The sequence below is a fragment of the Camelus dromedarius genome, chromosome 8, assembly GCF_036321535.1.
Source record: "Camelus dromedarius isolate mCamDro1 chromosome 8, mCamDro1.pat, whole genome shotgun sequence".
In the NCBI taxonomy this organism is placed as follows: domain Eukaryota; kingdom Metazoa; phylum Chordata; class Mammalia; order Artiodactyla; family Camelidae; genus Camelus; species Camelus dromedarius.
The window spans coordinates 60,631,105-60,645,102 of record NC_087443.1 but is presented as its reverse complement, the minus strand read 5'-3'; the positions used below and the strand labels follow the sequence as shown (position 1 = coordinate 60,645,102).

The window sequence follows — 13,998 nt, the reverse complement described above, 5'->3', positions numbered from 1 at the left end:
TCCAGGCCCAGGCTGCTGAGCCTGCTGGCCTGGTGAGGATCTTTGGAGCCACCAGGCCCTCTGGGGTCAGCCACCCACATAGCCAGAAAGAAAGGTTCAGGCTGCCTTCTCCGGAGCAACGATAACCCGTGGGCCCTGTTCCAGACAGGGATCGTGTAGGATTCTCTGTGCTCCAGAGGATTCCTGCGTTTTTGCAGACACCTCATTATCCTCGTCCTGGCCGGCAGTGTCCCAGCGCCTCTGTAATCACTCAGGCCCACGCCCAGCAGCCGTCCCAGGGCCAGGAAATCACTCCCCTCCCCTCCCCCGCCTTCCGCCGGCCCCAACGCGGCGCCTGCAGCCACTCGCCGGTGGACCTCCTGCCTGCCTAACGGTTCTCTCTCCTCCTCTGATTTCTCTTCTCTCCTGCTGCTGCTTGCTCTCGGGGGGGACTCGGAAGTGTGGCTCTCCAGCTGGGCTGAGTCTCCCAAGAAGGACGTGACAGGTACTGCCTGCTGTGCATGTGTGTGAACATGTGTGTCCCCAGCATGTGTGCGTGGGAGCCGGTGCCCGCCGGCTGCTCTCCGCCTGCTTCCCTGTGATGTGTAGCCACCCTTTGTCAGCATGTTGGGCATCTTCTCAGCCCTCTCTTGCTCTTCCACTGGCTGTACCCTCTGCCCTCCTTTTAACCCTTTTTAGGTCCCAGGTCCAGCCGTAGAGCCCTTTGATGGGTGATGACCACACAGCACAGAATGTGTGGGTTTGATTCCGGCTCTGCCACGTCCTGGCCGTGCCTCCTTGGACGGGTTGCGTAACTTCTCTAGCCTCTTCAAGTGGAAGCAGCACCACCTCACCAGGAGTCTGGCACACAGAGTGCTCAGGTGATGGTGAGGCTGCCATCATCTTCAACCCCTCTGAGATGGGCCAGCCAAAGATTATTCATCTCCCTTTAGGCAGTTAATGTGAGGCAGAGAGCTGAAGTCTGGCATACCCTGGAGCTGAGATGGGGGGCCGTGTCAAGTGGGGGGGTGTGGGGGGGTTGCCTTAAAACTGTGATGAAGTCACAGCTCCCTTGCTTCCGGGATCCAGAGCTTGGAGCTGCCTCTGATCTTGGGGGCCCTTCAGACCTTGGACTACCTGGCTGCCCATGGCCCTTAGGGACTTGGGCCTGTGCCCTGTGTGTGGGCAGAGCTGGGCCAGGGGTCAGAGGCTTGCCTTTAGCCTTTGTCTTACTGGACAATGGTAGAAAAACCTGGAGAGCAGTGTTCTCAGCTGTTAGATGGAGATGGTGGCAGGTAGAAGGATGGTGTTTCCAGAAGGGTCTTCTAGAAGCCCCTCCATTTCTGTAAGTGCCACCTGATCTCCCTTCCCCAGCCCAAACCTGAGAGCAAAGGTAAAGCTCGGGGTTAGGGGACAAAACAGAAGGGTCAGAGGTCTGGGGAAGTGCTGGGCCAGCAAGGAAAGGGAGCCGAACATAAGGGGGTTGGCACAGAGGAGAAGGCAGTGGACAGAGGACCCCTTGCCTGCCCCAAGCCCCTTGCAGTCATCCTTCTGGTGTTGCCTGTGACCAGGGCCTCGGCCTGAGCTAATCACTGGGCTCCTGTCCCTTTTTCCCCTCTCCATGAGCCAGTGGGCCAGAGCCCACTTGGCTCACAACAATACATTTTATTCACCAAACGTATAGCCTGGCTGCCCCAGGGCCTATGGAGGGGCCGGCCGGCTGAGGCCGGCCTGGGAGGAATCAGTTGTGAGGGGCTGAAGGGACCTTGGTGGGATGCCCTGGGTTTGGGGGTCATGGAGAGCATGGGGAACCTGGGGCGGGGGCCACCGTAGGGCTTGGCTTCTCAGGATGAGCCCAGCTGTTTGGAGAGAGAGGCTGAGGGGAGGCAATGTGGGCTGGGGGAAACCAGCCAGACTGGGAGTCTGGGGCCGGAGTCTCGGTCTCTCTGTCTCTCTGGGCCTTGATTTCCCCAGCTGGAATGTTGGTAAGTTCAGTGACAGGAAACCCATAGGTAAGGGGCTGAAGCCGGGGATCCTTATAGACAAGGGTCCTTGGGCTGCTTCGGCTGGCATCTACCCATGAGTGGGCTCAGGGGCTCCTGGACTGGCTCTCCAGCTGGCAGTGCTCACTGCTTCCAGGAGGTCTGAGAGAGTCAGGAGAAGGGATGGAGCCATGGCCACCCTTCTCCTGGTGCCTGTGGCCCTTGCCCTAAGCTGCCTGTTGGTTTTGAGGCTTCAGAGGAACCTAAACCCCTCTTTTCCTCCCCACATCTCCCATTTCCTGTTTGCTTTATAAACACTGTCTACAATTTACATAGAATATTAACCCTGTCACTTCATACCACACTCAGAACAACCCCACAAGGTAGGTACTGTGATTGTTCCTGTTTAGGGATGCGGAAGCTAAAGCTCAGAGAGGTTAAGTATCTTCGGCAGGGTCACAGAGCTAGTAAGGGCAAAGCAGGACTGGACCTCAGACCCCAATTTTATGCTCTTGTACCATGAATCTCAGGCAGTTATGTCCTATGGCACCAGTCCTGGGCTGTCTGTCTACCCTCATCAGGGAGACCTTTGTCTAAGGCACAGGGAAGTCAGTGCAGGACAGGAGCAGGCACTGTGGCTGAGTGATCATGTGGCTCCTGGAGGGCAGAGATGGCTAAGTAGAAAGGGGCTGGTAGAAGGGAAGGCTTTCCAGGCAGGGGAAACAGCTAAAGCAGACACTGGGACCTAAGAACCTACATAGAACAGTGTGTCCGGCACATAGTGGGTGCTCGATACACGTGTGTTGAACAAATGACTATTGCCTGGATCAGAGGCGTTGTGTGTCAGGGAACTTGGGGAGCTCAGGTTGTCAAGAAAGTCTGAGCTTGAGTGTGGCCTTTCTTCTATAGGCAGCAGTGACCCACTAAAGATGTTGAAGCAGTGGACTGACTAGGCAAAAGCCTCATTCAGAAGTTTAACTTGGCAGCCGGGATCTTGCAGGAGCCAGGGGTCCATCCAGGTGGTGGTTGGAGGAATGCAGGTGGGAGGCAAGGATGGGGCAGGGCTCTGGGGAGCTGCCAGGGGCTCTGAGAAAGGCACAAAGGCCCATCCCTGGATGAGACTCTTACAGAGTCCCCTTCCAACCTGGGAGGAGCTCTCCTCTCTGAAAAGGGTACACCCCCTTCTCCATGTCTCTGCTAAAGCCTTCCTGTCTGAAGACAGGAGGCTCCTTCCACTCCCCCTCCCCCTCCCTCGGGCCAACTCCTTCGGCCCCCAGTTTTCCAGGCCTTGGCTGGGAGAGGATCCAGAGCAGCCTCTGTGGGATGACATCACCCAGCGGCCTGCCTGCCGAGTGGTTTCTCATCTGGATACCTGCTCCCAGCTCACGCCTGCCTGGGCAGCCCTGGGCAGGCAACACCCTAAGAGGCAGATGCCAGAGAGCGCGAGCAGGGAGCCTGCTTGTAGTGAGGGAGGGTCAGGCAGCCAGGAGGACAGAGTGTCTATCGGTGTGTCCATCTGTCTGTCCCCTAGCCTATGTGCCACTGTCGGTCTTCTGTGCTCTGGAATGCCTGGAGAACATTTTCTTAACTTTTCTACCTGTGTCCCAGAGTGTCAGTCTTCAGACAGCTCAGGCCAATTTTCCAAGGGGTGGGATGGAGGGGGTGCAGTATGTGGATTTTTCCCCTCTTTGAAATCTTGCCTCAGATTTCCTTGGCTTGGATTAAAATGAGCTGATGTCTCTCCATTTGCCGACACCCGACTTGTCCTTTCCAGCAGCTTTTGGCCACAAATCACTCCTCACTCCTCCCTGCCTCTGTTTCCCCATCTCTCCTTTCTCCCTTCCAGAGTTTAGTTGTCTAGCTTCCCCAAATTTCAGAGATGAGGTCCTGCCTGGTTTATCTGTATTGGTTCAAAGCAAGCCATTAAATCACTCTGTTCATCTATCTGCCCATTCATTCATTTCACAAATGGTTACAGAGTGCCTACCCCAGTGGGCACTGTGATCTGGTCAATAGATGCCACAAGAGTCGACAGGGAACCAACACTCCAGTCTTTATTAAACACCAACTGTTTGCCACATGTGTGGGTACAGGATGAGGCAGGGTCCCTCCAGATCAGTGGCTCTCTGTAGGCCATGTACAGGGCAGAAGTCTGGACACAAGCAGTGGTGTCAGTTGGGCCTGGGTTTAATCCCAGCTGTGTGACCTTAGAAAGATTGCCTCATGAGCCTTAGTCTGCCTTTGCATGAGATGGGGCTATAACAAGGACCTACACCTGCATTGTTCTGAGAATCAAATGAGACAGCCCGTGATAAGGTCGGCGTTAGGTGGTGCTGCCCAGAGTGAGCACTTAAGAAGGCTTGCTGTTCATTGCCGGCATAATCGGGGTTCTCTCAGGATTTGGAAGCTCTCTAACCAGCTGGGGAAATCCTGTGTTCTGTTTGTATCTTGAGTTTTCCTTTCCCACACACTGGAAAGGGAGCCCCCGTGTCCCACAGGGCAGAGGCTGGCCCTTTTTGCGCTGGGTGCACTTAAGAAGTGCCCTTGGCCACAGAGGCACTGCCCCTCGCCCCAAGGGTGCGGGGGGTGCACAGTGGGAGGTAGTCTGTCCGCTCTGTGCCCAGCGCTGTCTCTGTCCAGCTGGCAGGGGCAGGCACGAAGCTGGCCCCATCGCTCAGCTGTTGGTTGCGTTTCAGCCTGAAATACAATCCTGGCTTTGGGGGGGCTGCCCTGGGTAGTGCGTACCCATGTGGCAGGCCTCAGCTGGGACAAGGTCCCGCCTGGGTCTCCAGGGGGCCGAGCGGGAGCTGCAGGGCGCACACCTCCTGGGAGAAAACTGCCAGGGGCAGTGGATCCTTTCCCCTCCGTTGCCCCCTTGCCCTAGGTTAGATGGCTGCATGGGGAGACCCAAAGATCTAAGCAGTGCTTTTCTCACCCTGGCTGTGTATGAGAACCACGTGGGAGGACGGGGTGTCTAAAAAATACCCAAGACCAGTTAAATCTGGATCTCTGGGGGTGGGGCCCAGACTTCAGTATTCTTTAAAAGCTCCCCAGGCGATCTTATGGAACCAAGTTGAGGATCATTGTACTAGAAGAATGGGATGTCTGGAAATAGGAATCAGGCAGTTCTGTAATGGAAAGACATGGGCTTGAACCTAAAACATTGAATGAATTTGGTTTTCTCTATAGTAGCTGTGTGAGCTGGGGCAAGCCTCTTGTCCTCTCTGGCCCTCTGAGGTGTCTTTTGTGAAGTGGGAAGGCAGGAGGATTGTCGTGAGGATAAAATGGAACGGTGTACGTGCCTGGCATAGAACATCTGCCAAGTTAGACTCAGGCATGCAGGGAATGTAGCAGCAGGCTGAAGCACCAAGGGGGCCATGTGGAACCTGGGGACCCTCTCAGCCATTTCTATAGCCAGGCTGGCAATATGAGGCCCCTAGCCTTTCAGGAGATGGGTAGATGTCTAGTTTAAGAAGTGTACTAGGAATTCCCTTCTGAGGGGAGATCGGGGGGTATGTAGGAAGGCTTCCTGTAGGTGACCGGTAGGTCTCTGGTTTGTGGATTCTTTCAGCCCCTAGCAGGTCTGTATTATCTTAGGTGCTTTGTCCCCACTCCACCCTAGTGGAGTAATAGGCACAGAGAGGTTTAAGCAGCATGTCCACTGTCACACAGCAAGTAAGCTGAGATGGGCACCCAGTCTGTCCACCTTCCAGCCCAGTGTTTGTGCTCTGGTCCGGTGGCTAAGGAGGACAGGGAAGTTGCTTGCTCCTGGGAACCTCCGGCCCACTGCCCTCCTCCTGCTGAGCCCCACCTTTTCACCCCTCAGGCTCCTGAAATTGCCGGGAGAGGGTGGCTGGAGGCTTCCGGGAGCCCAACCACAAGCCCCAGCAAAGCTTAAAGGCAGAGGGAGGCTGAGTTGGTCTCCACGCGGCCGGAGGGTGGCAGCCAGGACAGACGTTGCCGATGCCCTGTAGGGAAGCGGGGCTGGGGTCTGGGGCTGGTTCCAGGGCTCCAGGCCCGTGGGCTCGGTGGCAGCGCCTTGGTGAGCCCAAGGGGCAGGAATGGAGCCGAACTTGACGAAAAGTTGGCGGGGGGCGGGCTGGGCTCTCCAGTGCTGGCGCTGGGACTTTCTTCTTGGGTTTCAAGTAAACAGTCTCGGCCCTCCTCCCCCTCGCCTGCCTCCACCCCCGGCTCCTCATTCGATGGGTCTCATGTGTTTCTATTTAAGGGCTGCGAGTAAACCCCAGTGATTGGCGGCCTCAAACCCTCTTGACTTCTCGCCTGGGCCCGGGCTGTGGAGCCGTCCTCTCCCGCTCTCTCCCTCTCCCTCCCGAGGGGAGGACTGCTGACTCTTTCTCTGGGTTTACAGGGGTTGGGGGAGAGGCCCGAGCCCTCCTCCCGGCCTGGCCTTTCCTCTCTCCTCCGCTCTGGCCTCAGCCCCCATGGGCCGCCCACCCGCCTGCCCGCGGCCCTCCCCTCACACCCCTGCGGCCGAGGGGTCCGGAGAGACCACGTCCGTGCCAGGCCTCTCCTCTGACTCCCTCGTGCCGGGCTGTGACTAACTCATAGCAGCAGCAGGCCTTTTCCTCTGAGTTCCCTCAGCCTCTCTCATCTCTGTCTGTCTCTCTCCCCCCTCCCCACCCCCTCTGCTGGCCCCTGGCTCCCCATGTCCCCCGGTCCCCGCGGTGCAGCGGGCCGGTGTGGGGCCCTGCTATATGGCCTGTCCTTGGGGCCCAGCGAGCTGCGAGCCCTGGCTGCAAGCGGCCCCTCCGAGCGGCGCTGGCGACCGAACAGCCTCCCCCGAGGCCGATGGACAGGGGGCGCCCCGGCCGCGGGGCCATGGCCGGCCGCTGGCTCACCGCGTGCTTTCTGCCCTCGCCAGGTGCCGACACCAACGCCGAGCCCATGATCCTGGAACAGTACGTGGTGGTGTCCAACTATAAGAAGCAGGAGAACTCAGAGCTGAGCCTCCAGGCCGGGGAGGTGGTGGATGTCATCGAGAAGAACGAGAGTGGTGAGTGCCTGGCTGGCTGGCCAGCCACTTGGGGCTCCAGCCAGGCTGGTTTTTGTTCCCCTCCTCCTCCCCCACCTCTGCAGCTATACGTTATTTCCATCTGGCGGGGAGAGGGCTGAGGAGGCTGAAGTTTCCCCTGTTGGTTTGGGCTGCAGGCCAGCAGTTTGCCTGGTGGTGGAGGAATGTCTCCACCGCTCAGGGTAATTAACAGCTTGTGTTAATGCAAGGCCAGGGTGGCAGCGTGGGCATGACTGTCCAGTCCATGTTCATGGTCCCTGTGCCCTCTGAGGCCCAGCGGGTAGGTGGCTCCCGGCTCCAGGGCACCCTACAGCAGCTTCTCTCTTGGGGCCATATTCCAAGCGGGGTCCAGGAGGGGTGGGAGAACCAGGTTGGTTGGTGGGGAAGGCTGGCCATGACGTCACTGTGGGGTCCCGGGTACTCAGGCCCCTGGAGGATTGTCTGAGGGAAGGCCAGGCCTGTGGAGGTTGGCTAGTATCTAGGCGGTGAGCTGACTGCCTCCTGCTGAGCTGAAGGCCTCCAGGACCTGGGAGGAGGGCCCAGAACGGGAGATGAAGTCAGGTCCTGGGGCTAGGGAGGGTCCTGCAGCAGTTGCCCCGTCATTGGGAACTGAGGCTTTGTCTTGTCTAGGGCCGTGAGGATGGCTGTCTCAGGGGCTGCCGATTCTGAGGTTCTGAGTGGGCCCTAGTGCCTCAGTACCCTTGGCAGCAAGAGGCTCTCAGGTGGAGAGGTGAGGGCCTGAGTCCATCAATCCAAGATGCAGACCTGTGCAACCCCCTGCAGCAGTGAACTCTGGCCCAGGACATCCTTCATCAGTTTGCTCACTGATTGCTGAGGCTTGAATTGGTTCCCGGGATGTTCTGTTTTGGTTTCGGTTTGCTGTTGGGGAAGGCCCACTGAGCATAGGAGCCTCTCTGGGCTGGTTTGGAAGATACTCCCAGAGGGGAGGGGAGGGGCCTGTTTTCCTTTTCCTGTCCCACTCTGTTCCCTTCCAATATTTTAAGCTCTGAAACAAAAGCAGACCAAAGGATGCCTGTGCCCATTCTATAGATAGAATAACTGAGGCACAGAAAAGTTGAGGGAAAGTGAGTCACCTGAAGTCAAAAACAGGACAGACCGGGGTTATTCCTGGGCCTCTGATTCCTATGCCTATAGGCAGCAAGTAGCTGTACAGATGCTGAGGAAATCCCAGCAGGCCTCTTGGGGGAGGTGAATTTAGGCTTTTGCTACAGGAGGCTCAGAAACTGTGCTTTCTGAGAACAGGGCTGTGATGCCAACATAGGCCTGACTCATAACCCTCCTGGGTCTGGGGTCTTCACAGCCTGTTCCCTTCAGAGAAATGAGGCTCTGTCCTTGTGCCAGGAGTCATCCCACAGTGGCTGGTAGCAGCTGTCCCCACCCGGCAGAGCCACGTCCCTAGCCTAAGGCCTGTCCCTTCACCCCAGGTGCCCACGCTGGTGTCCTTCCTGCACAGCTTGGCCTTCAGCCTTTATCACAGTACCAGCCCCATCTCCCCACCCCCAGAGAAGGTGCCTTGTCAAAGGCTCCTGGCTCTAGAAACTCTTAAGCACTTCAAGACCCAAAGGAAGGGCTTTCTAATGTTGAGATTAAAGACACCTGCTGAGGAGAGAGAGCTGTTTGTTTTGGGGCTTGCTCCAAAGGAAGGCGTGTCTGCTTTTCCATGTGAGGTCAGGGCTGCTCAGAAGTTGAGTTCTGGCTTTGGGACCCTCCTGCCTTGTGCCACCAGCACAGCTATGTAGCACTGGAGCATCAGGAGGAGCCCCCATGTCTCTGGGTAGCAGCCACTGGCCAGGATGGCTTAAGAGGAGACCCCACACAAAAGGAAGTCAGCTTGCTCTCAGACTGCCTGACTCCCTTTGCTTCCCATCCCATACCTAGGACCCCGAGGACACTTGGGGTCCTGTCTGGGAGTGGAGGAGGGAGACCCTTGACAAAAAGGGGGTTCTGTGGCAGGCCTGGAAAGGTATAAGGCACCTCCTCTCCTGAGCAGTTCCCGATGGCTGTTTGAGGGGGTGGGCTCAGTTAGCCTGACCCCCCAGGGCAGCCCAGTCTGGCACAGCAACCCTCTGAGGGAGCTACTGTCCCTGGAAGTAGGATTCTGTCCACCACCTACCGGCTGGGTGGCTTCAATCCCTTAATCCCTCTGGGCCTCAGCTATTCCTTCTGTGAAATGGAGACTGGTGGCTGCTTGGAAACTGGGCCTGGAGCAGGTGACCTCCCTGAGCCCTCTCCCAGATCTGGACTCTGTAGCTGGGACACTCCATAGGGCCCTGGGTGTTAGGTAGAGAGAACCTCCCTGAGCATGACCTCTCCACTTCTCTGGGATTCATGTCTTTCCCCTTGGTGGACACAGCTGCTCAGCAACAGATGTGTACACAGGGGTCTTGGAGTGCTGTGTCCACCGTGCAGACCCACACTGTCTATTGCCGTCAGAAGCAAGGAGGCCTCCTGGACTGTACAACCAGCTTAACTAGAGAAACTAAGTGGGTGGAGGGGAGGAAGGAAAAGGGCCAACTGCAGATCCTTGGGAGGGTGGTTTCCCAGTTCAAGGAAGCTGGATGTCTGATGGTGGGGGAGGGGAGGTGTGTTGTGCATCCTGCAAGCTGGCTTTGGAAAGAGTGGTGAGCAAGGCTTTTGAACTCTGGAACAAAGACCCAATTGTGATGCCTTTGACCTTAGGACATAGTGGGCGTGTTGAGGCATTTCCACTCAAATTGTTGGGGGCAGCAGCCCCAGTTAGTATCACCCTGCCCCTTGGGTCCTTGCCTTGCCCGTTGGGAGCCAGGACTTTGCCTGTGTTCCCCTCTCACTTGACTGAAAGTTCCTAGAGTGTCCACAGAGGGACGCAGCCACCTCTGGCTCTGCTTGCTCATCACAGCCCTCTGGCAGGGACCATAGCCACTGAGGGATTTGGAAGTATGGTTGTGCTAGTGCTCTGTAATTTCACTGGTCTAAGGAGAAATGTGTCTCCAAGGCAATTCAGAGTCAGAAAACAGTAAACTAGGTCCAGGCCATGCACTTCACATGCATCATTTTACTGGAATCATGGACCAACCCCATGTGGTAGAAGGTGCTTTAACCATTTTGTGGCTGAAGTAACAGGCTAAGAGGTTAAGTCATTTCCCTAGAGTCCCAACAGCTGAGATCTCTCCCTTCTACAGAGGAAGTGGGAGGAGGGTGAGAATGGGCTGATCCCGGGAAGGGTCATCACTGAGCTGATGATGCTGCGGGTCAGGGACAGACATAGGCTAGTTGAGATGACTGCAGGGCTCCCTGGAGCATCATTGCAGGATAGCTCTGTGTCCCTCCTTCCAGCATGGTGCTCATGGGTAGAGGGAATTCTTGTTGTTAATTATTACTTTGAACTTGGGGATGAGCTACTGCTAAGAGGATCTGAGGAGGGTGATGTACACCCAATACCAAGGTCAAGCCTATTCCAGGGAATGTAAATGAACAGAAGTCAAAGATACCCACAAGTGGTGGGACCTGAGTGGCTTCAGGGAAAGCATTTTTGATCAAACAGCAGGCCTGGGCTCCAGCCAGAAAAGGACTCTTTTTCTCCGTTGATCAACAGGGACAAATCTTGCAGAAAGATTCAACAGCTTTGTTAGCTTTGCCAACTATTGTTGTCTTGTCCTTGAAAACCCCTCCACCCTGGACATAAACAACAGTGCCTGAGATGATGCCTGAAATAACGTTCTTATCCCTCAAAGACCACATTGGCTTTACCTTCCAGCAGGCAAAATCTGGTCTAAGTTCTGGCAGAGTGGTACTGGCAGGGTCCCAGTTGCTCTGATTTCTGTGTTGAGCAAAGCTGCCTCCAGCTTTGCAGGATGGTTTCCTTCTCTCAGGACTAGGGGCCAGGGCTGGATGTGGGGACATGAGTCAGCAGATGCTTTTTCTTCTTCTGCTTCAGCTTTCCTTCTCTGAGTCTTTGCTTCCTTCCTGGCACTGGAGTTCTTATACTTCCTTGGAGGCACATAGCTGTAGGACTAAGGTTAAAAGCATTGTGTTGGCAAGGAATGTTGAGCTCCTGGGCCATCCAGGTGAGAAATTGTACAGGTGAGAACACTAAGCCTTGGAGTTTGAGAATCTTCAGTTCCCTCCAGAGTCAGCGCTTTAGTCCCAAATGAGTTGTGAGCAGAGGACAGACATCCACTCAGACTTGCTCAAGAGATTATTCAATGGATTTGGGAAAACCTCACCAGAACCCAAGCAGAAAGCTGGCGTGAGACACAGCAGCTGCTCTTCTCTCTGTCTCTCTCTTGGGGACCATGTGGATTTAAAGCAGTGGTCTCGTAACTGCAGACTAGTCTTCCTTCTCTTTATGTTCATTCATAACAGCAGCCTGCTGTTGGTTTGTAAGGGCTCGACTTTTCAGTTGAGGTAACCGCCACCAACTGACAATGGTCTCTGGTTCTCCGAGTTCAGATTTTAAAGTTTGAATCTGATTGGTTCCTGGCCAACCAGTGGAGTGACAGATCTTGGATCAGGTGTCCAGCCCTGGGCCAATCAGCTGTGTCTAGGAGAAGTGCCATGGGGTATAAACATGGCTACCTTGCCAGCCTCTTCAGCAGTCGCTGTTGGAGGACAGGTTTTAAAGAAAGGTGATATAGGGGAGTATGGTACCCCAGAACATGTTGGCTATTTACTTAGCAGCTGTGTGTGTAGTGGAGAAAGCAAAGAATCAGGAATCTGAATATTGGGTTTAAGATCTAATGCTATCCTAACTGGCTGGTGTAAGCAGGAATCCATTTCCTCATGCATATAAGAGAACAGTGACACATACTATGTCGGCTTTTTTTTTTTTTCCCTCAATAAGATGTAACCATTTATTATTTGACAAATATTTTTATCAGTAGGACACAGTAATAAGCTCTCCTCTCAGATCTGTGTGCCATAATAATTATTTCATGCTGTCGAAGATGATGCATTCTTCAGCCATATATATTTTGTGAATCTTCTTAACATTGAAGGTGTATCTGTCCAGTTATTTAGCTGCTTCTTCTGAACATTGTTATAATTGGTTCCATGTGGGCTTTCTAGAACTGAGAAATGCACTGTATATACTTTATTTATCCACTCATTTGTTTATTTCACAATTTTTGAATGCCTCTTTTGTCTCAGGCCCTGTGCTGATTGGGTACATGCTCATAGATTCCTGCCTTTATGGAGCTTAAACTCTGATTGATGTGAGCATTCTGGGTACTGAAGGGGCAGGCTGTGTAGTGAGCCTGGGGTAGCTTTGCAGACTTTCTGATGTCTTAAATGCACTTCTCCTGTATATTTTCTATGTGTTTACTTAGATTGTGTGCTTACTAAGGAACAACCTGATGGGTAATTCAGACTGCCAAGCTGCTCTAGAAAAGAGACGTCCCAATAAAGATAGTGTAGGCTGTTTCTAGAAAGGCAAGTTTATTGCTGTCTGCATTACAGATAAGGGAATTAACACTGTTAACTCTGCAAAGCCTTGTAAGAGTTTGGTTCCAGTGAGCCAACCCCCATTTAGACATGGTGACTGGTCCCCATGAGGTCCTGTCCCAGCCGGCAGAAGGTCTTGGTCTCTGACAGGTCTTCTCTTCCCAAGGAAGGCACGTGTATGTTCCTGCCAAGTCAGCCTAATCAGCAATTCCAAAATCCATTCTGGTCCAAGACTGTCTCTGGTTGGAGGCATTGAGCTGGGCCTGGGAGATGGGGGCTAGACAGGCAGAGAGAGGAAGGAATTCCAGCTCCACAGGAGTGGAGTGCCAGGTGGAAGACTGGGCCCGTGGGGGCTAAGTCAGCAAGGCAGGTGTGTGGTGGCCACAGGAGATATGTCCTGATGAAGAAAGCAGAAGTTGGGCAGCAGTATGTGGGGAGGAAGGATGGGGTCATGGAAAGTAGGTGAATAGGAGAGGGACCTGAGGATAGTAGTATTTGAAGCAAGCGATCCCGGCTGCCGAGGGGAAGATGGCAGGGGAAGGTGTATCCAGGGTGGGAAATAGCTCTTCCCTTGAGCTAGGTCTTCCTGGGCTGTTGTCAGGGAGGCATCCAAGGGCTTGGCAGCTATGCGTGCTGCCAGGCAGCCAGGTGGGGCAGTGGGTCCTGGGTGCTCCCTCTGTCTCACCTCCACCTGCAGGTGCAGTGGCTAATCACGCTGACCTCACGTTGGCTCCATGGACCTATTGTGTCCCAAGGCCTTTCCCTGAATAGTCATTTCTGAGCAAAAGATGTGGTTCGGTGGTGACCTTGGAAATCCAGCTGAAGTTCCAGAGTGACACCAGCTCATCCCAGCCTCAGCCCCAGGGCAACACCTGGCTGCCTCCCCTTCTCGGGCAAACAAATTTGCATTGAGTCTGTTACCAAGCATCTCAAATGCTGCTTTTCTGGGTTTGAACACTAGGGGACAGATTTAAGCACACATTGCTCAAGCTCCAACAAGGACAATCTTCAGGTGATCTGTCGTCCCTAAGTTCGTATTACTTGACTAAGTGCCGGGCTGGTGCCCAGAGGTGACAGAGGCCAACAAAGTCCCATGCTTATGGGGCTCGCATGTGGTAGAGAAATAGTCACAAGTAAACAAGGAAATCAATTCTAGATTTTGAGAAGTGCAATGCAGGAAATACCCGGCACTACAATAGCGATTAAGCAGAGAAAAGAGCTGATGGAGTGGGGCCAGGAAAGTCCTCTCTGGAGAGGTGCCGGTAAAGCTGAGAACGCATGGAGCCTGGTGAAGTGAGGAAGAACCAGAGGCCACATGCTTTTGGGGAGAGGTGGAGAGTGATGGCAGAGAAGTAGGAGAGGCCTGGTGGTACCAGGCCAGGGCATGCTGTTCTAGGTGTAATGACCACCACACACCAGGTGGGAGTCTTGCAGTGTAGCCAACAGGTGACTCTACTCCCCTTCCCAGAAACACCCTGGCCCAGGTGCCCCGGGAACGGGCAGCAGTGGAGCCCCTGTGCCCCCACCCCACCACACACACACAGGGCCTCTGTCCCCAGGAGA

At 54.7% G+C, this 13,998-nt stretch overlaps 1 protein-coding gene across 6 annotated transcripts in view; it reads left to right on the top strand.

Moving 5' to 3' along the window:
* The window catches only part of SH3PXD2A (SH3 and PX domains 2A), a 223,065-nt gene that overhangs the window by 166,427 nt on the left and 42,640 nt on the right, over positions 1-13,998 (top strand). For 4 of the 6 annotated variants that reach the window (XM_031461689.2, XM_031461692.2, XM_064488383.1 and 1 more), the window contains one exon: positions 6,844-6,975. In XM_031461689.2, coding sequence (XP_031317549.2) covers positions 6,844-6,975 — 132 coding nt within the window. Of the gene's footprint in view, positions 1-439; positions 485-6,843; positions 6,976-13,998 lie in introns of all 6 variants that reach the window. The other 2 variants (XM_010987121.3, XM_031461688.2) reach the window with 1 other exon arrangement.